We start from the raw sequence: 26,772 nt of genomic DNA on the forward strand, positions 1-26,772 counted from the left end.
AGCTCTTTATGATTACTAGATTTTTTAAACAGTTTTTTATTATTAATTATTTATTAATTTTTTTAACAATTAATTATATCTATCAGGCCTTTTAAAATCACAATTTTCCTAATAGTATACAAACTTTTAGGATTATTTATATACTGTTTTAGTATCTATGTTTTGTTCTAGTATTGATTATAATATTTATTACTATTAAAGCTCATTTTGAATTAACCTTCATTTTTTATATTTTAAAATTTTCATTTTAATTTTAGTTAGTTAGTCATTATGTGCTTTTGTCATTATTATTATTTTTATTATTTCTATTTAGTTTAATTTGAATTATTTATTTCTTCATAGTTCATAGTAATTTTAGTAATTTTATGTGCTTTTGTCATTTTTATTAAATGTTTATTACAATGAAAAAATATTTCTATTTAGCTTTATTTTTAGTAATTTAAAAAACTTTTTTTTTTCAGATAGTTGCCAAGGCAACAATTAAATTTTTTTATTAGGTTTTTCAAGTCTTTATCTTATATATGTTATATATTGATATACATAGCTTTTTATTACATTTATAACATTTCATTTAACAAAAACATTTTATTTTATCGATCACAACACTGATTCCCTGTTATTTCCAGGTTTTCCATAACCATCGAAACCCTGTTATTTGCTAGAATAACCATCATTTATGTTACTCTATTCGATACATTTTTAGTGATCAAGAATATTGTAGATCCAACATCTAACAGAAGGGGGCAGAAGTGGCTGCTTTTTGCATTTACAGATGCACTTTCATCTGTTTTTGGAAAGCATTGCCATGTAAACTCATTACCATGCACTTCCTGCATTTACAGCATGTAATGCGTGCAGGACAAGCGTGTGCTAATGTCTTGTTCTCAGTGTGAAAATGTATTTCCCTGCTGGCTCGACCTCTGCTGTCTTTCCTTGAGCTGACGTTGTGCTGATCTAGGCAACTGTGAGCGATGCCATCGCTGCAAGCATGTTTAAGTGTGTAGATGTCAATGCATGTGCAAGCAGTTCACCCATCACTGTCAAAGATGTATTATCCATGCCTGTCTTCAGGCATAACCAATGTTTTGGAATTAGCATGCATGCATGTGTGTGAATCTGATATATCAAGTAGAATCTGATAACCCTGTAGAAATGCTCTAACCTCCTCTGGCATGACTGGCTCAGAGGAGCGGCTAATGGCCGACACCGGCTGGCGATCGAGCGGCTCGTCCGCTTCGTTATCTGTGTAAGTCCCGGCCTCGTCCGCCGTGTCGTCGTAGTCGCTGGTCAGCCGGCTGTCCATGCTGAGATAGTCAGCGCTCATGGCCGAGAGATATGACATGCGATCGTCATGAACGTCAAGATCCCCCTCCGTCCCCTCCAGCTAAAAGAGACACATGATGGATCTTGTGTACAGAGAGGAGTGAAAACAAACAAAACAAAAACAAAACAGAACGAAAGCTGTAGAGCACCACCGAAGAATGATGAACAGTAAAAGCACAGAAAACCAGGAGGAATGACTATCATGACTTGTAGAAAAGGAAAGCATGCATTAGTAGGTTTAACTGTAAAGAAAACATTCAGGAATACTGGGAAAGATAAAGTGGGAAAATGTGAATGAAGGAGTCTTAAAGTAAAGAGATGTTGTAAAATGTTGCATTAAAGTCAACATGAACTCAAAATATATTTTTAATGCACATTCCCGATAACGTACTGTACATGATTCATCACGTTGATGTTTTAGATGAAATTTTTTATACTGTCATTTAAGATTTCTTATTCATATAAGATGAAAACAAAGGTTTTTTTTTTACCACTACTACTACTACTACTCTAAGCTATAATTTCTAGATTTTTCCATTTCCAAAAAACCTGCTCTATTTTATCATATATTGACATTATTATGTAATGTTAATATGTAAATACATAATATTATAATATTTGTGTATTATTCATGTATTTATTATTATGACTATAAGCTGTATTTTAATATATATTTTAATATATCCGTATTATACTTTTTATACAAACGGCCTTTTAAATAATAGCAATATTATTATACTTTAATTAGTACTAGAAAAATCTTGAAAATGTAAAACAATGCTGCATCTCTATCTTTTATCCAGTGTGACATACAATTGGGGTATACAGCGACCAGCTTTCATTTCTTCTCATTTTAGATTCGTAGTTTTAGTTTGGTTCAGAAAAACATTAGATGCCAGAAGTAAAATGGTTTGTAAACAGGTGTTTCATGTTGACTTTAACAGAGTGAATAGAAGGTGGTGGAGAACTATATCGTCCGTTGTTTTTACCTTCCCCTCTGAGACCCACACAGCTTGGGTCTGCTGGTCTCGTATGGTCTCCTTCAAACTGCCGTACCAGGCATCATTAGCCGAGTTCAGATCAATAACAGCTATCAGACCGATGGGGGAGGGACAGAGAGAGAGAGGAAATCAAAACATTTCGATTTGGGTCAACTGTTCTCTAGGTTCAACTTGACCTATTTATCTCACAGGGTTTCCATCAGCTGCTGTAATCACTCGGAGATTTTCGAATTGGAATCTGTGTCAAAGTCAGTTTATATTGATATGTGTCATTTACGATAGCTTCCCTTTACTGCACTTCCCCACAATTCAGTTTATAAGCATTTCAATGAACAGAATCATTTTATAATCTATTTTTTAATCCACCCAAGCAAAACATGCTTCTGTAATGCTAGGATCTTTAATTAGAGTGAGCAAACAATCAAATAATGTGAATTTAGACTTTAATGATCCAGAACAATATAGGGTTGAGAAGATAATGACTGATTTGTTCAGGAGGTGTCTGGACCCCCAGGACTGACCGGTAAACAGGTGTGAGCAGGTTTTCCTGAGCTTCAGAGCTTGGTCGTAGAGTTTGCGAGCACTGCGGTTAGAGCTGGGGATGATCCTCTGTCTCATCGCCTTCACCCCATGTTTGCTGTCCGGGCTGAAGAGGATGACTATGGGGTACCACTGCGTGTAGTTTAGGGTGTCCACTGCTTTAGGGGTGACGTCCAAGAGAGCGTGCTTGTCCTGCATCAATAACAGAATTGGTCACTGTTTAATACTGGCAAAATGTACAAACATTTATGTCAAACAAAAGAATGCAATGCGTTTTGATAATTAATTACCTGTTCGATGATCTGTCTAATAGTGTTGAGACGAACCAACCCGGAGGATTTCTCTGATCCCGCATCTTTGGGTTCTGTTTCTGATGTGCCATTGAACAAAAACAGTAAATATAATCAAACCAATAATAAGAATACTTACTAAACATGTACAATGCAATACAAAAGACACATTTTTTTTCAATGTTAGCTAAAGCTCTGGATGCTATTACACTATAGACTTTATCATCCATTTGCCTCTATTTATATGCATTCATTTTTGAACATGGAAAAGCAGGTATTGAGCAGGTTGAATTTTTATTATTATTATTATTATCATTTTTTTTTGTATTTCGAATATATATTGTTATATATAATATCAGCTATTTTTTATATTATAAATTATAGAAACACTTTATAACGATTGACCCCCCTAAAAAAAAAATCCTCCATATAAATATAATTTTATAAAAAACCTTTTATATAAAATAATTTTTAAAATGTAAAAAATGTGCTCCATCTCTGCTTGATGTTTTATATTTAAATGTATTTATTTAGCAGACCTTTTTTGTACTGCAAAAACATTAACTTGGCTGTCTGAAACTCTCATTCACATGACTACGAGTTTAAAATATGCAAACTATAATTAATATATGGTTACATTATTTATATACTTCTAAATTATTTATTCATGTAAAATTTGTTTTTTAATTTTTATAAAATGAATAGCATGACATCATAATGTCTTATATTAATTACAGAGTTTAAAACCGTTTTAAATCCAGTGTGAGCATCCCTTCGGCCTTTATTGGTGATATGGCAGAGACAGCAGCATCAACTCACTGGCAATTACAAACTCGTCTGGAAGCTCCATGGCCAGTTTTTCACTGGCAGCATCAGCGATTGGTCCAAACAGCACAACCGGCCTTCGGAATCCCGCTGTGAGAGAAGACAAGGCTTACAATCAGGATTTCACAGCAGAGGTAATCTGTTTAAGCCTGACTAAATTACAAAATGGTTTATATTAACGGAAATAAATGCTCTTTTAGCTATGTAAAAAGGGTTTAAAGAAGAGTCAGAGGAGTCCTGAATGATGATTCAAAACAGCCTTTTTCAAATTCTTGACTGTGGTGTTTGTCACATAAATCATCATGATTTAAAAAAAAAAAAATTCTTGAACAGTGTGTAGGGAGCAATCTCTCTCTGTGATGATGAGCCCATTTTTCAAACGTATGAAAACTTTCTCAGCTCTTTGTTTGGGTATGCAGAGACTCTTATTAGCAGTATTAGGCCGATCCGCTCAGAGATGTGACTAACGTTGTGTGCAAGCAGCCATCGTGTTTTTAAAACCATTTATTGTGTAAATGATACAGATACCATGATAAGTAAATTTAATTGTTTGCCATCTATTGCATCAGTTGTTTGGGATGTATAAACCTTATAGATTCTTTTTCAGGGTGCTTTCTGATTACACACAAACACATGTTGGTATTGGTGGTTTATTGGTGGTGCATTTTATACCGCGCTACACCAATCCTAGACATAAACCTACCCTTTACAGAACAATTTGTGCACTTTGAGATTAAAAAAAAAAACCAACATAATTTTGCATGGTTTTTTAAGGCTTTTGAATTACGGGGACACATGTAGTGTCCTTATAAACACCTTCATATTGTAATACCTCTGTCATACCCATGTCAATATACAAATGTATGTCTCCATGAACCACCCAAACCAGTGCGCGCACACAGACACACACACACACACACACACACACACACACACACACACACACACACACACACACACACACACACACACACACACACACACATACACTACCAGTCAAATGTTTGGAATAATAAAGACTTTTTAATGTCAAAATAATTATCTTGTTATTTTATTATCAAATTATTTTCTTATTATTATCATCATTGAAAGCTGTTTTAGCTATAATATTTAAATTGTGGTACATAACCTTTCAAAAGTTTGCAGTAAGCTTTACAAACTTTATTTTAGCAAGGACACTTAATTTAAATGGATCATAGGAGACATTTATTATATTACAAAAGTTTTTTTTTTTTTCAAATAAATGTTGTTCTTCAGAATTTTTCGTTCATCAGAGAATCCTGAAAAACATGTAACGATTTCCACTAAAAATATTAAGCAGCAAAAACGGTTTTCAACAATGATAATAATTAGAACCATGACTAATAACTGTGTGCCGATAATAATTAAGCTCTAAATCATCATATTAAAATGATTTCTGAAGCATCATGTGACACTGAAGAGTGGAGTAATGATGCTGAAAATTCAGCTTTGCCATAATTATAAACTATACATTATAAAATATATTCAAATAAAATAGCTACTTTAAACAGTAATACTGTTTCACAGTATTCATTTTTTAATCAAACAAATGCTATTGTTAGCATAAAAGACTTTCAAAATCATAAAAAAAAACTTAATTATTACAAACATCTGATCTGATTTAATATAGAAAAATACATCATGTGTGTGTATTTAAATGAACAAATGTGTGATATGTTAAACTCAACCCCCCTAAAATGTAATAATAAATGACTAATGTTTAACACCATTTGGTTAATTCACAGTATCTTTTTTGGGCTTCGTAACTGTTCATAATCTTGATTCATGCTGCCTATAATGAGAAAACCACACGTAACTGTTGAATAACCTTTAAAGTAAACTCTGTAGTTTTTGTCATACTTTCGATTTAGTTTTGTAGCACCCACCTTCTCTTAGCACCACCCTCTCATAGGCAGGGAAGCGGGTGGAGACAGCCGCAGAACTTTCCTCTCGGCTCTTCCGCACATCTTTCTTCTTGGCCGCCCTCTGACCACGTAGCCTCCAGAAGTCGGCCCTGTCACTTCCTGAGCCCTTATGTGTGTTCTGGACGTTTGCCATCTGCTCGGCTCTGATCAGCACAGGAGCAGGGGTCATGCAGCAGCAGGGTTATGCAAAGAAAGCGATAGATCATTATAGAGCAGTGGTACATAGACGCAGAGTCTGCTTGCTCTCCAATATAAACACAAATTCATATTCTATTTGATGTTTGCGCTGTTTCTGAATTAAAGGCTTAAATACTATTTATCTTTGATCTCATGCAAAAATTGTCCGCCCCCTCTCTGTTCTCACCTGCTCTTACTGGGAATGATGCCCTTCTCCAGCAGCTTGTTGTCTTTGCCCATGCGGATGGCCAGCCAGTTTCCCAGCTTGCCGTCGTATAAGGTGTCCACCACCTTGAAGATCTCTCCCCGGGAGAAGGCGAGACAGTGAGGCAGCTCCTTCTCATACTCGAAATGAGTTCGGATGAAAAATGAGTCCCCTCGACCGGACACCAAGATGTCTTCATAAACTAGGACACAAAACAGAAACATAAGCTCCCAAACATGTCTCAGGCTTAAATGGGAGAGCATGATGAAAGCAATGCCAGTGTTTTGTCAATGTGGTCAACTAAAAATACATTTCAAATTTGTGTGCAATATGCATCTCAGAAGGCTGAGACTGAGATGTGAAACTAGACTAAAATTAATTATGCTATTATAAAAGTAAAAAAAAAATTAAATAATGCTTTAAAAAATAAGAATAAAAAAATACAATAATAAAATAACAGGTAAATAAAATCATAAAATAAATATAAAATACAAATAAATAAAATGCATAATTACAATTAAATAATCTAAAGGGACTGTAAAGTAATAATAATTAAAAAAACAAATATAATACAAATAAACAGATGAAATAAAAAAATAAGTAGACAAGAATAAAACGTATATACAAATAAATATATTAAATATAATAAAACTCAAAAGTTTATGTAAATGCAAAAATAGATAAAAATAAACAATCAATAAATGGTCATAAAATAACATATAAATATACCAATAAATAAAATACTACATATAATTACAATAAAAATACATTATAATAAAAAATTCTGTCAAATCTTCAAAAGATTCTTAAAAAAAGAAAAAAATGAATAAATTTATAAAAACCAAATAAAACAAACATAATAAATATATTTGTACAAATATTTATATATAATATTGATTAATTGCTGCAAGTGATTTTCCATTTCCACTTTTAAATAGTTGTATTATTTTATTTATTATTTATTTTAGATGTCAATTTTAAATAGGAGACAAAAATTTTATTCATAACTCTAATTCAATAATATGATGCACGTTTTCCATGGTTGCTGTCATTTTATCATTTGCGAAGTTCTAAAACTTTCAATGAATAGACAACTTCCGTCCTATTTGACTTAAGATTCACAGTGTCAAGGATAAAGGTTTCATTGGTCAGATTTCCTGCAGCGGTGCCATCACCCTCGTGATTAAAGCTCTGACACCACATCTGTCTCGGCTCAGACCAAATGAGCTTCAACCCCTGACAGCGCCAGACCTCGCTTTCCCACGAGATACCCACACCGAGAAATAGAGATGAAGACAGGGAGAGAGAGAGTGATAGAGGGATGGCATGACAGCAGAAAAGAGGGATAGAACAGCGAGAGTCATGTCAGTGCTGACGTCCCGCCGTCTTGTGCTGGGGTTAGGAACTTTTTTTGGTTTCTGGACTCCAAATCCAATAGACTTCGACTTATCAGGATTTAACCAATTAACATCAGCATGGGGTTTTCATGTGAGGCATTTAGTTCCGCACATAACAGGCAAGAGAAAGCAAAGCTCAAAAACATGAAAATCTGGATTTTAGCATGTTTGCGCATGTGAGCACATGACCACATGACCACACTTGACACGGCAGTCCCTGGAACAGCCAAAACTGGCTACGACTGGTTTTGTAGTGATGAGCAAGAAGCCGAGACCTCTCGACAGGCTCTGTGTGTATAGGGGGAGGGGAAGAGCCAAGACACAGTGCTTCCGGGCCCATTCACACATACACTGATGTAGTATTGGTCGCTAGCTCTCCCACCGGATGCTATAACGTAGGCCTGTACAAATAGGACCCAGATATATATTTTGAGACTCATTTATACTGTGTGAGAAATCATAGTGGGATATGATAACTTGTTTAAAATTATCAATGTAGATTGTACTAAATTCATTATTATTATTATTATTATTATTATTATTAGTGTTATTATTTTATTATTATCATTATTATTATTATTATTATTATTATTATTATTAATAATAATAAAAAAGGTGCCTAAATAAAAAAAAATAAGAAATAAATAGATGAAAACATTATGTAATTATAAACAAAAACAAAAGGTGTTGTAAAAACACACAGATAAAAAAAGAGATACAAATAAATAAATAATAAATAATACAAAGCAATATATTGTAAACAAATAAAAATTAAATAGAAAAAAATGAACAAATACATACATAGTAAATAAGTTAGTTATTATAATTAAAATGTGTTGTAAACAAATGAACAGTAAATAAATAGATAAAAATCAATAAATAAAAGTAATATGTAATTATAATAAAAAGATACACAAATTAAAAAAAACAAATAAATAATTATATAAAAACATTATTATGTAATATAATAAAAACAAATGGGGTTGTAAACAAATAAACAATATATAGATAAAAAGTAATAAATGGATATATAATACAATAAATAAAATATGCAATTATAATGAAAACGAAAGGTGTTGTAAATAAATAGATAAAATAAATAACAAAATACAAAACAATATATTGGAAACAAATACAAATTAAATAGATAAAAATGAACAGATACATAATAAATTAATATGTATTTATAATTAAAAAAATATGTTGTAAACAAATAAATCGATAAAAAACAATTGATAGAAAAAAAAAAAATGTCATTATAATAAAAACAACAGGTGTTGTAAAAATACACAGATTAAAAAATAGATAAATGATTATGCAATATAATAAAAACAAAAGGTATTGTAAACAATAAATAAATAGATGAGTAATACAAGGATAATAAATAAATAAACAAATAAATAAAACGTAATTATAATGAAAACCAAAGGTGTTGTAAATAACAAATAGTATAAATAAACAAACAAATAAATAAATAATTCAGTGTTTTTGTGTGTTTAATGTGTGGGGGGTGAGTGTGGTTCGTGTTCTCTTGCCCTCACCCTCAGTTTTATTCTGTGCCAAAATGGTCACGACCTCACCCCGAGGGATCTCCAGCAGGAACAGTACGGCCTCCTCTCGCACAATTCCCCGAAAGTCAACATTATTCACCTTTAGGGAGAGAGAGATAACAAACAAATACAGTTGAAAAGGAAATGTGGCAAATGCAAATCAAATTCAAAGCATTTTCTCTCCTCATAAAGGGGCCATTACATGGAAAACTGTACTAATATGTTGACGTAATGTTGACTTAAAGCTCCCTCCCTCTCCAGTCCACCCATGCTATTTCTGAAAACTATGAAGACTACATAATAAGCATAATAAGGTGGTCAATTACATACAGAAGATTTAAAGATACAGTAAAAAAAAACAGCTTGTTTATTATTATAAAGTCAAAAACAAGTGACCCAACATGATCAGAACAAGAACATTATGAAATCATTCAGCTAAAGTCAACAGAGCTGATATTTTTGTACCTTCACAATCTGATCCCCGACACGGAGACCTTCTTCTTCAGCCGGACTGCCATCCTGAACTCCTGCTATGAATATTCCCACATCATTCCCTCCAGCCAACCTCAAGCCAACACTCTCTCCTTTCTGAAAGCTCACCATCACGGTGTTGGGCCTTAAAGAGAGAGGCAGAGAGTTAGGTATTTGCTAACATCTTATCTGTAAAACTGTGACATCACTTCAGGATACACCAATCATGAAAATGACATTATAGGTCTTAAAATAAATATATTTATAATATATTTATAATTTATAATATATATATATAATTTTAAAATATACCATTGCATATTGTGTGCATATAAATATAGAATAAATTCGAAATCAAATATTGAATTCAAATAAATTCATTAAAATAGGATAATTTATCTGTGATTTTTGATCAGTGAATTTATCAGACTCAAAATATTTTTTTATATTAGCTTAGCTCAAAATGGTATTTTGAATTAGATTTTATTTTCACAGTTTCAAGTTTTAAAATTAAATTTTAGTTAGTTTAATAATTTTTCGATGTGTTTTTGTGCTTTTTAAATTATTATTTTTTAAGTCTATCTTTGATTTATTAGTTGTAACTTATTTATTTTAATACTTAAACTACATTTAAAAAAAAATTAACTATAATAAAAAAAAATTACTCCCATATAATATATTCGGAGAAAAACAGACTTAAAAAATAGATTTTTTTCCCATCCAATTTCTATTTATCCTTTCCAGATGCGCCAAAAGCCAAATGCATGGTCATGGCTTGTGATTTTTCAGCAGGGTTTCCCTGCTCTCCTGTGCTCAGGTAAAAACACACTGGAGCTCTGGTCTTTAAGCAAAGCGGCTCTGTAAGCAAGAGCAGGACACAAAAATAACCTCTCCCAGTGGATACGAGCAGCAGCAGACTGTTTCTTCCTCATGAATATGGAGGAGCTGACGGAGAGAATGATTAAGAGAGAGAGAGAGAGTGGGATTGTAGAGGTACCCAGCCCGTCTGTGAGGCTGTGATGCAGATGACCCTCCGCCTCTCTTCCTCTAAGTCTATTTCATTTTCTGTGCACTCATCCTTTAGTGAGAGAGTTTAAACAGACAGTTCACCACCAAGTTTTGTTCGGAACAGACCAACCACTGAAACATGAGGGTGAGCAAATAATTATTTTTTAGGTAAACTATTCGTTTAAAAAACTGTGTGTGTGATGAGCTCTGTCTCCAGATTGTAACTCAGCCCTCAGTGAGTCCTCAGGTTTAGTTAGTGAATAAGATCCTAGTTCAGTGAATAGGATCGTGTGTGTGAGGAGGGCTGAACCTGCAGGATATTAACAGCATCCACTCACCCATAAATGGCCTCGTCCTCTGGGCTCGGTCTGAGCAGGATTTTAGGTGTTGTCTTTACTGTTGCTGCATATTGAATAAAAAAAATTTGGGGTCAGTAGATTTACATTTTTTAAAGAAATTCTGCCTTGTGGACAGCTTGCTGACTAGGGCTGTGCGATTAATCGAAATCGCGATTTGAGACGTCAAAAGCAACAGTAAATAACATTTATATGACAAAAGAAAATGTTTCAGTTTCAACTAAAATAAAATAAAATAAAAAGATTAGCAGCACAACTGTTTTTAACTTGGGTAAAATAACATTTTTTGGGCAGAAAATGAGTTCTGAAGGATCATGTGACACTGAATGTGACATCAAATAAATGAAATCAACTTCTTTCTGTTTGAATTAGTCAGCAAAGCTTTTTACTCATTTTGTGCTTGACATTGCATTGCCATTGCCAATCCTCTGCTGCTTTATCAATAAACCAGAGGTTTGGGTCTTTATCTAATATCAAACTAAATGGTATACAGAATTTTGTTCTTACGTGGTGGTTCTTCTTCCTGTGGTTCTACTCTGTCCTCCTGGGCTGGAAGTGGCTCCTCTGGAGTTTTGTAAGGAGAGGATGAAACAGCGGTCTTTGCCGATCTACTTTGAGGATCCTCCCTGAAAATACAACAACAGTGTATTTCTAACACAGTTTCTGACTGAGAATATACATTTGAAAACCAGAAATTGCTTGATATTTATACAGATCAATGGTTTCCAGACACTGGACCAAACTAACTTTCATTACATGGACAAAACACACTTTGGGTAGACAATTGAAATTTTGGTGAACTATCCATTTAAATGTCCAAAGACTTTTTGGATACATTGTATTATTATTATTATGTGTCAAACATATCAGGAGCTGATCTTCATGCGGTCCTCACCTGGCGTTCTCTCGTGCTACATCATTGGAAGAGTGTGAGGAGAGGTCAGACTGGCGTGACCTTTGGTCATCTTGAGGCGAGTAGGAATGGTAAGACTCCATCTCAGAAATGTCTGAAAGAAACAAAAGTCTACGATGAGAAGCAATGGACTTTCCTTCTACTCCTAGGACAAGAATGAGACGAGGCCCAGGAGAGACAGAATTAAATGGACCCACAACCACAGAAAACAAACCACTGTGTTACTGTCGACTTGGTGTTAATTGGCCAAGATCTGCCCCGTTATAACTTACTTCTTCTTATACTGTATATACTATGGTTTTATTTGTCCACAGCATATCCATGCCTTTTTTTTTTTACCAAACACACAACCCAAATCATGGAGATTTGCAATGCCTATGTGACTCAAATGCCCGGAATTTCATAAAGCTGTCGTGGAGAGACTAATAGCAGCGTTATACAGAGGCAGAAGGTGTGTCGGACAGCTGTGATTAATCTTTAGGAACAGAACACCCTGAGAGAGGCAGAGAAAAAGGACAGATAGAAGTAACATCTACAGAAACTGTCTGGGAAAGCAGAGATGTGTGCAAAAGCAGCTAATGCTTGATTACATTGACACTATACTGATACTTAAAGGAATAGTTCACCAAAAACAAAAAATGTCACCATTAGCCTCATGTCATTCCAAACCTGACTTTTTTCTTCAGTGAAACATAAAACTGGAAGGATCGGAAGCCTTTACTGATTAATATTTTTGACATGCAGTCTGATTTGTAAACTGTTCATTTTAAACGAATCGGCTCAGAAGAATGACTTACTCTTGAAACAGACATTCTCAAGTTCAACTGAGTGAATCAATGACTCAATTTCAGCATTTCTTGAGTTAGCAGCTCATATACATTTACTACTTTTATTATGCTTTTGTATCATGTCCTATGTCAAAAAGAGAGTATCACAGGTTTTGTAATGACATGAGGGCAAACTATTCCTTTAATTTCCCATTCTAGAGCTCTACTTTATCCAGGATAGTTGGGAATTATTTGATTACAAGTAAAACCAACAAGAAGCAGAGCAAGGAAAATGAAGTATCTCCCTGAAAGAGTAAGCAGGACAGAAGTAGTGACGGCCGGGAAGAAAAAAAAAAAGAGTTACTCTGTGGTCTGCTGGTGATCTAAGTGCATGTCCAGTGCATGGCCGCTGGTGGGCGGAACCCCACGACTGTCCTCCAAATCTACAACACACTCCAACCATAACAGAGCAAAAGGACACTGATGCCCACCTGCTTCAGAGCTTGGGGGGCTTAATGCTCAGAGCTAACAGAGTACACAGACAGCACTGTCTGCAGATAAACTAAATTTAGTGCACAAAATTTGTTAAAATCTTTGACTCATGGGAGAAATCTGTAAGTGATGCAAGTTTAATTGCTTAGATCTCATTTGATTTGAAGGAATTCTTAAAAATGTAATTCTATATATACATATATACACATACATACACACACACACACACACACACACACACACCTATATACACATACAGAAAACTTTTATCCTTTGTGTTTACATGTAGAAATTAAATCCAAATTAAATTCCATCGAACTGAAGATTCCATATGTTATGTTTATGCACCCTGAAATCTGTAATATGATGAAAACATCTGTTTACATGTGATAAATGTGACCCGGGGCCACAAAACCAGTCATAAGGGTACATTTTCTCAAATTGAGATTTATATAGCATCTGAAATCTGAATAAATAAGATTTCCATCGATGTATGGTTTGTAAGGACACTATTTGGCCCAGATAAAACTATTTTGAAATTCCGGAATCTGAGGGTGCAAAATAATCTAATTATTGAGAAAATCGCCCTTTAAAGATGTCCAAATTTAGTTCTTAGCAATGCATATTACTAAACAAAAATTAAGTTATTATATATTGTACAGTAGGAAATTTACAAAATATCTCCATGATTTTTGGCATAAAATATTTTTATTTTATTTTAACCCATACCATGTTTTTGGCTATTGCTACAAATATATCCAAGCAAGTTAAGGCTGGTTTTGTCACAAATATATTTCTGAGCATGTCATGCAACAGTGGCATTAAGAGTCTTGATATCCTAATACCAAGAAGCTTGTAAGTCCTGTAAAGAAGATTCAGCATCACTTCAGTGTGTAACTGGTATGTTTGCTTTTCTAAAATGATCCCAAGAAAGCTTTTTCTCATGTTGCTAAATCAAAAGCAGCATCCCAATATACAGTATATTAATAATTTATTCAGATGACGAAATTTGATCTTTTTCTCAAACTGTTTACTTAAAGGCATTTCATTTGAATTAGGCTATCATTCAGATTATTTATGGATTATAAGGGTGCATGTTCATGTAGTGTCTGAGGAGTATCAGGGAGGAGCAGGAAGCTGGTGTTTTCCAGGCTGTGGGGGAGAGAGGCATGTTTCCATCTGTTGGGTGGGGATGAAATTACAGTCTGTCTCTTAAGAGGGGGAGAGACAAACCACAGAGAAGAGACAGCTGTGTGTATATTCCCTGAATAAAACCCCAAAAAGCATGGCCAGCACCTCCGCTTCAGCTATACAACCACCATCACTGATATAGTTCACAGAGCTACTGTGACAACACACACACAAGCAAAATCACGAAGAGAATCACAGAGAGTGCGACACACACACAAACACAGATTTAAAAGGCAAGAGACCAGGGCTGAGTGAAATTTTATATATATATAAAATTAAAGCAAATACACAAATATTTAGATATCAGATGATCTTATATATATATATATATATATATATATATATATATAAGATCATCTGATATCTAAATATTTGTGTATTTGCTTTAATTTTCACCTTTCCCCCAGAGAAATAGCATAAAAAAATACATAAAATGTTTTATGAAAAAAAATTTTGTAGAAAATGTACACACACACAATAAAACAGTTACATAATATTTTATCATTACATAAATATAAAATTAAATTCACCATATTCAAATATTATTAGTTAAATATTATTCAAATATTATTAGTTATTAAAAGCATTATTTAAAAAAAATGTACTGGTATAATAATATTGATATATATTGTGAATAATTCTTATTTTGCTTCGACTTCGTAGTGACTAAGAATAACTTTGCCACATACAGTGTGTTGAATTAATTTCTACAGTATAACACATTTCCCTGGTCTTATTTTATTTCCTTAAAAGAAACCACATTTTTATTACTTATATAGCATAGCATACTTCATAGTAGGGCTGCACGATATTGGGAAAAAATGACATTGCGATATTTTATTTTTCTCCAATATATATTGCGATATTTTTTCTTACAAACAAAAATGGGGTGAGCACACTTACATTATCATTTTAAATGATTTAAACATCGACACCACCATATGCGCGAGGGAGAGAGAGCAAGACAGCGCTTGTGTTGTTTGAAAACGGCTCGCTCTCTCTCTTTCTCTCTCTCTCTCTCTCTCTCTCTCTCTCTCTCAATTCAATTCATATTGCTTTATTGGCATGACATACAAAGGTACATATTGCCAAAGCATTGTACATAGCAGAATAGAAACAAACAAAACAAAAATACATATATATTTATAAGAAAAAAAAATTACATGCAAAATAAATCCATATACATTTCTATAAACATTGATGGTACTTCTAATGTGTCTGTCTCTCTGTCTGTCTCTCTCGCGCGCGCTCTCTCTCCCTGTCTCTCTCGCGCGCGCTCTCTCTCTCTCTCTGTCTCTCGCGCGCGCTCTCTCTCTCTCTCTGTCTCTCTCTGTCTCTCTCGCGCGCTCTCCCTCTCTCTGTCTCTCTCGCGCGCTCTCTCTCTCTCTCTCGCTCTCTCCGTCTCTCTCGCGCTCCCTCTCTCTCTGCCCTGTTAAACTTGCATGTGGTTTTCAGTCCTGTCAATTATAAACTTTCACTCTATGATGGTTAAGCTGTGCAATTAATCCGCGAATCACATTCGTCAAGTGCAGGGGAGCAGCTGGCCCGTACAGTTAATGAATAACGGATCAACTACGACAGCCTACATCGCACATCCTGCGATGTGACTATCGTGGATTCGTACATCGCGATATCGATGCTTAAACGACACATCGTGCAGCCCTACTTCATAGCAGTCAAATCAAATCCAACAACACACAACCATCCTACATTCATTTGTCATTGAATATACAGTTTTACATAAAAATGTGTTGCATTACGGAAGTTAAATGTGTTGTGAGTGCATGCTGTCTTTAGACACAATCACCTGAATTTCCACAGAACTGTGAAAGACAAACAAACTGGAGTGAATGTTAAATAAATGAGGATAAAGACACAAGGGACAGCGCTGATTTCCAACAGTAAGCCTTCAACCTATCCAAGCACGTAACGCTAGCAAAGTCACAGCTTCTTGAATACAATGAACAATAAAAATGAAGAAATAGCTGAAAGCTGGCTATCACATCATCTAGTCAAAATGAAAAGTAGTGCACAATGGCACGTACGAGGCAATGAACAGTAAGTGCTGCATTTTTATGACAGGGTGTAAATCACATCTTGATTCTACTGTAATTCTCCAACCACACACAATGCATACGGTGACTCATTTTCCAATGCTGTTGAATACATACATGAAGTGGGAAATGCATGCTTTTTCTGTACTGAAATGTACTTCCTTCCACCTGCATTTAATACATCGAGGATGGTAGATCTGAAAAATACGATATCCAGCTGTCCCACCTTTAACAACAGCTGAAGAGTATGAAATAACATCTGAGAGACTGTGTCACCCTTCCAGAGTTTCTCTGCCATGATTAAATAAGTCACCAACACACAGACGTAACATTGAGTAGACTTATTTATTGATTAAAGAAGGTATTAAAAAAAGAAGGTTAGCATCAAAATATAATAGCACAGTGTGAAAGCTTTACAGGTTTGTTGAGGCACAGTCATGATTAAAGATTAAAGGCAACCAGACTTTATGTTGTGTCTCTGCAGTCCGTCAGCTAAAAGTATGACATATCTGTATTATCTGTAAAAAGAGAACACAAAAATAGCATTTCTGTCGTAAGCATGCGGTTTGCTTTTTCTCATAAAAGCGCATCTTTCTGGTTTTAAAATATCCTTTGTGTCCAAGTGTGAACAAGGGTGTCGATGTATCTGATAGCAGGGTTAAGATACCTGCTATTAACACCCATATGTCCATGTATTTTTCAAAACAATTAGAATAAATTAAAAAACGAATATATTACAGTGAGCTAAAACTGAAACCATAAAAAGCATTTATTTAAAAAATGGGAAAAAATGAAAAACTTAATTCCAGCTACATTTCTCATTTGAATTGTATGTGCCAAAATAACTAAAACTGAAATAAAAAGCAACAAAACTATATAAACATACATATCATTTTTATTTTATTTTAACCAATTTACATTTCATTTATTTTCATAACTTTTTTTATTTACATTGTTTAACAATAATAATATAATAATAATAATAATAAACATTTTAATAGTATATCAAATAAACGAATACAAATATAAAAAAATAAACATAAATTTTTAATGTATTAGAATGTATACAATTTAAAATCGATTTAGATTATGTGAATTGATATATATTATGGCTTCTGCTTTTTGATCTGACTGACATTTTCTTTAAAAGTTGCATCTATCAATTGAAGCTTTAAAAAAGAGATTTAAAATGTGTATGCATTATCTGCCACAATAAAAAATGCAACTGGATCTTTTAACTGAAAAGTAAGCCTTTTTTAACACAGCTGCTATATTGAGTGTTGCGATTCCTCCCATTCGTTTTTCTATAAATGGATTGTCCCACTATACTGTCTCTGATGTGGTCCACTAGTGAACAGATCACCCAAGACGGATGTTAATAGCAGATATAAATGGGGGCTGTAAATCTCAGCTCATTGCTAAAAAGCCATAGTCTGTATCTGACATTACAGTCTTGTAATTTCTAAATGACTATGTGTTCCTGTTAAATATACTATCAATCTATACTGTAACTATACAGCCAGAGGAAGTTTTATTACCCGTGTCCAACTGCATTAACACTGCATCACCTCTATAGAGGACCAGACTCATTAAATCCATGGCATATAGTTGAAATTATGCCACTGGATGATAACCCTGCTCTGATTCAGACGGTGACAAATTGGATTTTATGCTTCAATACTCATTTCGAGTCTATTAATAGTGATTCAAATAGTTAACGGTAATTTATTACAGCCTCAGCGCCTAGCGAATGTGTACATTATATTACTAATCTGATTTATCCAAGCCATTTCACGCTTTTATGCTTTTAATTAAAGTGTGGTGTTGGAGAGTAAACAGCCAGAGGGTGTGCACCACGGCTCAGGAAGCGCTGACATGAAGACTAGTCCAAAAGAAACGCAGTGTGATAGGAGGAGCTTACCGTCGGGCTCCGAGTCGCTGTCTGCCAGGGCAGGAATGCGCACCAGGATCTGTCGGTGGTCTCTCTGGACCACCAGTTGCAGCCTGCCCCGCGATTTCTCAATCAGCTTGCCAGCGTCACTCAGAGAGAGGTTCTCAGTCACCGTCCCGTTGATCTGAGACAGAGACAGAGATATATCATTATTGGTTTAAGTCTGATGATTGTCTGGAGTTTGAGTGGAGTTGTGTGAATGGTTGATGGATATATACATACAGTTAAACCGTTATTTTTCTGTGATTAGAACAATAAATTGTAATGATTACTTCCCCAGTACTGTATTTGCTAATATTTTTAATTTGATTAGTAGATTACTATATTAAAATATAATATTTAGATCCAAATACGTCCATGTAATTTTCAAAAATATTTGAATCAAATAAATAAATATATTTAGAGGAAAAGAAAAAAAAATCATGGTTATTCTAGTTAACTAAAACCATAAAATGGTAAAAAAAAAAGATATTAAATATTAAATACAATTAATGTTAACTGAAATAAGATCTATATAAAAAACACTGTTCTCAACATTTCTAAAAAAATTATATTAAAATATATTTGGTAATTACACATTTACATTTTATTACTTTTATTTCATCTTATATCACCTATTTGCATAGAAAAACATGTATTGCAAAATAATGTTTATCTCATTAACTCTCTTTAAACTGTGTATACATCTAGGTTTATTATATGCCATTATATTTATAAATATTTTGAATTTTTTTCTACTTTCTAGTTTTAGTAATTTAGAACTTTAACTTTAGTCATCAAGGCAAGATTTCTTATATTTATTTAATTTTAAGCCTTTTACTCTAATAATTATTAAATCAATATGTAACATTTACATATATTTTCTGTTATTTATATATATAAATAACATTTACAATTTTATTTTTTCTAGACTTAGATTTTCTATATATATATATATATATATATATATATATATATATACACACACACACACACACACAAACACACACACACAGTACAGACCAAAAGTTTGGACACACCTTCTCATTCAAAGAGTTTTCTTTATTTTCATGACTATGAAAATTGTAGATTCACACTGAAGGCATCAAGGGCTATTTGACCAAGAAGGAGAGTGATGGGGTGCTGCGCCAGATGATCTGGCCTCCACTGTCACCGGACCTGAACCCAATCGAGATGGTTTAGGGGTGAGCTGGACCGCAGACAGAAGGCAAAAGAGCCAACAAGTGCTAAGCATCTCTCGGGGAACTCCTTCAAGACTGTTGGAAGACCATTTCAGGTGACTCCCTCTTGAAGCTCATCAAGAGAATGCCAAGAGTGTGCAAAGCAGTAATCAAAGCAAAAGGTGGCTACTTTGAAGAACCTAGAATATGACATATTTTCAGTTGTTTCACACTTTTTTATGTATATAATTCCATATATAATTCCACATGTGTTAATTCATAGTTTTGATGCCTTCAGTGTGAATCTACAATTATCATAGTCATGAAAATAAAGAAAACTCTTTGACTGAGAAGGTGTGTCCAAACTTTTGGTCTGTACTGTATATATATATATATATATATATTTTATTTTATCTATCTATATATTATAGTTTTTTTTATTTCAGCTATATTTACTTTAACAAAAATGAGTCTTAATAGTGCACTAGGTATTGTCATCAGCCACATCAGTCAACCATTAGTAAATATGTATTGAACACAGAAAGCCACAGTGGTTTTATGACAATGATTTAATGCGTGAACATTAACAGTTATTGTGTGAACTTGAAGGGTCTGATAGGTACCTTAAGAATGATGTCGCCCTCTTGGAGATTTCCATCTCTGGCAGCCAATCCAGTGCTAGTCATCTCTTTGATGAAGATCTGGCTGCCCAGCCGGAGGCCGTACTCTACAGCAAATCAGAATGAAACTTACATGAACCTAACAACCATGATAACCTTGACCCTTTTAAGTACACAGCCATCCCTCCAGCTGTTAGTTTAGTGGCAGGCTGAATGGGTCAAACACCACAAACAATTCAAATGGAAACTGAAAATGTGGAGTATTGATCTGACTTATGTAAAGCAGTCATATCAAGTCATAACATACACTTGCTCCTACCCATGCTTTGCATATTCTTCTAAGAGATGGCAACGTTTGAAACAAATGGTTTACCAAAAATATTAGGTCCCTGCTGTTTTCAGTTTGATCTTAACTGTTATGCAGAATATTTTAGAACCGACTCTTTAGTAAAGCAGTCAGGATATAATGAAGCTTCAGAAAGAGGCTGTTATTGAAGGATGGGCTATCACTAATTATACAGGACCTTAAAAAGCAGCAGACCTTTACTAAAGACTATATACAAAAGAATATGTAGAAATCATTCCAATATGCTGATCAGGAAACATTTTTTATTATTATCCAAGTTGAAAACAGTAGTGCTGCTTAAAATGTTTGTGGAAACAAAGATAATGTTTTTTTTTTTAGGATTCTGCGATGAATACAAAGTGCAAAAGTTCAACATTTATTTGAAATAAACATTTTTGTAACATTATAAATGTCACTTTTGATCAATTTAATGCATCCTCGCTGAATACGGTCAAAGTATTAATTTCATTTAAAATTTACGAACCCTAAACTTTGGAACGGTTGTGTGTATTCATTAATGTTTTTATAGTGAAATGCTGCCATTTTGCACTTTTAATTAGATTAATCACTCATCGCTAAATGTTATTTCTAAAAAAACAAAAAAATAAATAAAAAAAAACATTCAACTGCTTGCTGAGAAATTCTTCACAAACAACTGTCTAAAAGCTAATTTGCATGAGAAAATATGAACTTGCAGCAAATTTATGCCAATGTTTGTCATAAACATTGATCCAACTTCAAGTCTTTCCTGTAATAACGCCCATAAATTATAAACTTATTATTGGGAGTGAGATATTTACATTTGGCTGTCAAGAAATCTAATTTATATGGATAAGGCAAAAAGATTCCCATCAAAATAATAATTAAATTAAGTCAAAGGTTCTGGAAAGAGTGCAAGATAACTTGGACCTCAGTGGAAAGAAAAGAGTAATAAAAAAATTAACAATATGACCCTTCTAAACTGTTTTAATAATTTTTCAGTCACTAATACATATTTAATATATGCTACTAGTAACAAGGTAATCCTGCAACTCTCACCTTCATTGGGCCTGTTTTTCACCAGCATGACATTGATGGGCGGCTCCAGGGGTTCATAGTTGAACCGGTCTCTTCCTCTGTCTTTCTCTCTGCTGGGTGACGGGGAGCGATCCTGCAGCCGGTCCCTGCTGTGAATCCTGATCATCTTGTCATCCGAACGAGTGTCATACCTCCGCGTGTCGTAGCCCTGGTCCCTCCCGTAGCTTCCAGCAGGGCTTCCACCTCCGCCGCGGCCTCCACTGTGCTGCCGGTGATAGCGAGGCTCCGGGCTGGATCCGCGCTCCAGCGTCCGGCCCCGGCTGCCGTCCCTGCGGTAGCCGCTGTCAGAGCTGGGCGACCTCTCCGCGCTTCTGCCTCTGCTCCATTCCCGCTGGTAATCCGGCTCCAGGTAGTCTATCCGGCTCTTTTCGAGACTGCGGTCACGCTCTCTGTCACGGGGGTAGCCCAGGCCACCGTTTCCCCGAGGGTAATCAGAGTCTGGGTCAGTGTGAACGCTGCGGTTGTCCTCGGGATAATAGCTGGTTAAGTTGTAATCGCGGCTATCCCCGCTTGGGGACGGCGGGTGCTTGAGGACAGCCACCTTGCGAGGCCTTTTTACAGTCTGTGAGGAGCAATGAGTACAATTAGTCTTTATACATTCAGCCCACTGTTATCAAAAGGACCATATCTAAAAGTAGACATTTAACATAAATACACTACATAATCAGGGGTGCACATAATTTTTTCAGCCTGGTGATTCTGGAGATTTGGTTTGGTCCTCACACTGCATATAGCGTGACCCATTAAATAAACTATAAAAAATGAACTAATAAAAGTTAATAATATTAATGCACTTTATTTCGTTTAAAAAAAAAAAGTAAATAAACTAAATAACAGTGTGTGATAATATTATTAAAAATAAAAGGCAGTCCTAGTATTAAATACAAATACATTTATTTTATAGTAAATTTAAAAATAAAATGCTAATATTTACCACTACTTTCTTTGTTTGCCTCTTTAAGAAGAATCGCTTTATGTATTCCCCAATGTTAAGTCGCTTTGGATAAAAGCGTCTAAAAATAAATAAATAAAAGCGTTTTCATCATATTTAAACTTAAAATCAGCAGGCTTTTATTTTGGCATGTTACCGGAAAGTAAGTATACGCACTTCCGGGTTTAGCGCTGCTGTTGATTAAAGAGCGTCAGTGGATGAATGTCACAGTTTTGCATTGTGCTTTGAAAACGCCATTGCATAGCCTAGATGTATGCTTTCAGGTTGAAAATAAAACTTATATAGTACAGTTTGTGATCTAAAATGGTAATTGTGTATTAACAGCTGTCAACCATGTCGGTACGCAAATGCGCTGTCAGAACATATTTATACAACACATTTTTTGCGGACCACTTATGTGCACCCCTGTATATAATAGTTATATAATAATATACTAGTAATAGCTTTGTTTATTTTTCAGTTTAGTGAAAATTTTAAGTTTTAGTGAATTTCAGTGAGTTTGTCAATTTATTAGTTTTTGTTTTGTTTCAGTTTTTCCAAGTAATTTTCAGTAAGTTTCTAATCTAATATGTATATAGTTTTTTAACTTTATTTCAATTACCACAAATATTCATATTGATTTACTTGAAACTAAACTATTTGACATAAATGGAGGGTACAAATACTGGCCCTTAATTAAGATATCTGACACTGCTAACCTATACTAATATCCAAAGTAAACTTATTCTAGAAGGCCTCTCGTAAAAGTCAACTTGAAAGATGCTTACTATTTTGGCCACTTTCCCACATTTCCGAAGTGACTGCACAGCAAACGAATGAGGCACATTATCCATGGCGATGGTGTTGACCTGTATCACGCGGTCATTCTCACTGTCCACAACAAAACAAAACAAATGTTAAGTCTACAAGAAAAAAGAAACAATCCATGCTATATTATTATGCTGAAACACTTGGCATTTGAAATGCATTTCACCTCCATAATCTAGTATATGATGCATTTCTGAAAATGTATATTCAGTGGGAAATAATGTAGGACTGTTCTTAACTGAATCAGCCAGCATTACACTGGAAAGTAAAAAGTAGTCCTGCAGGGATAAAATATTTTTGCAGACTAAAACCAGCTGTTTTATATGTTAGGTTATAGCCTACATGTAGCTTTTTAATTCTGATGATTGTATTTAGGCTTCAAAATTCATAAAAAGTTAAAGATTCATTAACAATGCAAACTTCAGGGTTGCCCTACAAAAATATGCCATGATTGCAATGCTCTATTATTATATAATATAATTTCACCCAGCCTTGATTACTTTACAACAACATGCACTAATAAAACATGCACAATAACACCAAAGACATTTATTAGGACAGTAAGCATGATATTATTTGATTTCATGTAATTTTGAAGAGCTCTACTTGAAAACCCTATAATTATCAACTTGCCTAAACTGGTGTAAAATAATGGTTTACCAATACGCTAAACACGCATGCATTAGTAAGGTGAGTGAAGCGTACAAGAGCAGTCCATCGGCCGGTCCTCCTGGCAGCACATCTGACACAATGATGGACGTCTCTCCGGTCTCCACGTTTGGATTGTCCCGGCCCCCAGACACAGCAATTCCAAAGCCCATCTTAGAGTCCTGTGAGAGAAAGACAGAGAATCGCTTTCAGTGTGAAAACCCCACTAACGCATTTCCTCAGTCATATATCACAGCCAGCCTGCCCAGAGCAGGAGTGTTTAATATCGCTTTATAGAAATGTGCAAATAGCCAGCGGTGTTACACAATCACGTTTGTGCGCTTATGATGAATCTTTCATAAACTGTGGCTGCATGCCGCCATAGTGCGGTTTTGTAGAAAGCCACTGCATGCCAAAGCTAATGGAGACATATTTCCACCTCATTGCTTGGCCAAATAACAACCTGCTGTACCTGCCTCAGAGGAACGCTAAATAAATAGAGTCTAATGAGTGGGTGCCGTGGGCTTGATGCAATCTGTATTGATGCAAATATATTCAGGCTCAATTAAAGCCAGAGATAAAACCTGACAGAAAGGAGTAAAACTGAGATTTCAGAGTGTTATAGTGTTGGAGGGATTCATCTAGAGATACACAAGTCAACCGGCTCCTTAAAATCACAACAATTTTTTGAGAGTATTTCTAGGATGATCTGTGCTCTAGGAGTGCACCAATGCAAAAAATAAATAAATTTGGAATCACTGGCCAAAATGCAGAGGTGGGTAGTAACGAGTTACATTTACTTCGTTACATTTACTTGAGTAAGTTTTTGGGGTAACTAATACTTTTCGGAGTATATTTTAAGATGGGTACTTTATACTCTTACTTGAGTAAATTTTTGGGGGAAAATCTGTCCTTTTACTTCGTTACTGTGGGCGACGCTCCTCTCGTTACTTTATCTTAATGCAATAAATGTTATAAATGCTTCAGTTTATTCCAAACGCGCTGTCTACTTTTCTCTGGGCAATGAGCGATGCCCATTCGCGAATGATTCATTCTTTTGAGTCAATTCTGTTCAAAGGCTTGATCAAACCAATTGGCAAACGAGTGAATTGGTTCATGAATCAGTTTGAATGAGTCGTTCAGTTCCCTGCCGCACGCGCTGAGCGACTGAAGCGGTTCACTCAGAGTTGTAACGTTTAACTTAACATCAGCAGCGTTGAAAACATGGCTGGAACTGCACTGAATTGAAAGCAAATCTGCAAAGGCTATTATTTGCTAGCGCTGGAGATCCTTATTAGATGAACACCGCGTGTGCCGTCTACTGTTCAACAGGTAATAACTTGGGCTACATTCGATTACAGTACACGATACCACTGTGACATTAGTTTGTTGTACGTGTGTGGCTTATAACAGAGGGGAGTCAAGTTGAATGCAGCTTCCAAAAGACAAAAAATAGCCGATTAAGATTTTATTAATTTTAATACAATCACACCGTTGCGAGTACGTTCAGCAAGTCATATCATCAGCAGATCTGTGATTGCTTGCTGGCGCTGAGCCAGAGATAGATGTGTTTTTAGTGAGTGAAGTGAAAGTGAAGTGACATTCAGCCAAGTATGGTGACCCATACTCAGAGATTCTGTAAAGCCAGAATCTCTGGCTTTACAGCGCTGCGCATTATAACCAATCACACATGATTCTTTTGAGCTTATTAAAGCATTGGCCAATCAGAGGCGTTCAGATGAGTCATCGCTAAAATGCCGTCACGCACGCACACATAACACGCACACATACATTACATACATTTTATCTATATATCTAAATAAAAATAGGCTCAGTATATATGACCCAAAGTAACTAGTAACTAACTACTTGAGTAGATTTTTTATCCGATACTCTTTTACTCTTACTCAAGTAACTATTCAAGACTAGTACTTTTACTTTTACTTGAGTAAATATTTCTAGAAGTACTTTTACTTTTACTTGAGTACAGTTTTTGGGTACTCTACCCACCTCTGCCAAAATGTCATCTGTATGGAAATATTACAAATAGGGCTGGACGATTATGGCCTAAAATCAAAACCTCGATTAATTGAACATTTTACCTCGATTACGATTAATGAACGATTATTTTGTTTCGGTTTTGGTTTTTTTGCCCTCATAGTTCACTGACAAAGTTTGTACTGTAAATATGATTGACTATCAGAAGTTATTTTATCTATGTAACATTTCTTACTAGGGTTGGGTATTGTTTGCATTTTATTGATTCCGATTCTTATCGTTTCCTAGTTTCGTAGATATAAAAAAATATATATTTTTTATATAAAAGATAAAAAATCTAATTTAAAAAAAAATTAAGTCAAACATTTAGATGTCAAACATTTTTACAAAGCATTCTGTTGCAGCTTTATAACATGAGCAACAATCAGCAGCCTACAAAACACTGCAAGAGGAATTTTGCCTGTGATTAAAAAAAAAAACCATAGCACAAACAACTAGATTAATATAAATTTCAAATATTAAAGTGTTAAAGATAAGTAATAAGATCAGTAATAAGGAACAAACAAATCAATTAGCAATATCATAAATAAATACAACTAAACTAAAATTTCAGGTACAGACATTGTAATTAAAAGTTTAAAAACACTGCATAGATAAATAAAGTTATTAAATATATTCAGTCAAGATCAGTAAATGATTTTCTTTTG

At 34.6% G+C, this 26,772-nt stretch overlaps 1 protein-coding gene across 7 annotated transcripts in view; it reads right to left on the reverse strand.

The window, feature by feature from the left end:
• LOC132098016 (tight junction protein ZO-2-like) overlaps window positions 1-26,772 on the reverse strand; it is a 90,496-nt gene that overhangs the window by 4,400 nt on the left and 59,324 nt on the right. For all 7 annotated transcript variants that reach the window (XR_009422821.1, XM_059504100.1, XM_059504102.1 and 4 more), the window contains exons 3-19: window positions 24,125-24,249; window positions 23,380-23,482; window positions 21,622-22,222; window positions 20,241-20,344; window positions 18,428-18,581; window positions 11,985-12,096; window positions 11,597-11,715; window positions 11,072-11,135; window positions 9,720-9,870; window positions 9,246-9,354; window positions 6,290-6,509; window positions 5,887-6,068; window positions 3,974-4,069; window positions 3,155-3,234; window positions 2,846-3,056; window positions 2,313-2,413; window positions 1,163-1,384 (exon numbers count right to left, since the gene is read on the reverse strand). Coding sequence is in view for 6 of the 7 variants with exons in the window: in XM_059504100.1 (XP_059360083.1) it covers window positions 1,163-1,384; window positions 2,313-2,413; window positions 2,846-3,056; window positions 3,155-3,234; window positions 3,974-4,069; window positions 5,887-6,068; window positions 6,290-6,509; window positions 9,246-9,354; window positions 9,720-9,870; window positions 11,072-11,135; window positions 11,597-11,715; window positions 11,985-12,096; window positions 18,428-18,581; window positions 20,241-20,344; window positions 21,622-22,222; window positions 23,380-23,482; window positions 24,125-24,249 (2,754 nt within the window). In the remaining variant the exon portion in view is untranslated. The remainder of the gene's footprint in view (window positions 1-1,162; window positions 1,385-2,312; window positions 2,414-2,845; window positions 3,057-3,154; window positions 3,235-3,973; window positions 4,070-5,886; window positions 6,069-6,289; window positions 6,510-9,245; window positions 9,355-9,719; window positions 9,871-11,071; window positions 11,136-11,596; window positions 11,716-11,984; window positions 12,097-18,427; window positions 18,582-20,240; window positions 20,345-21,621; window positions 22,223-23,379; window positions 23,483-24,124; window positions 24,250-26,772) is intronic.

The sequence above is a fragment of the Carassius carassius genome, chromosome 21 (assembly GCF_963082965.1).
Source record: "Carassius carassius chromosome 21, fCarCar2.1, whole genome shotgun sequence".
Classification (NCBI taxonomy): domain Eukaryota; kingdom Metazoa; phylum Chordata; class Actinopteri; order Cypriniformes; family Cyprinidae; genus Carassius; species Carassius carassius.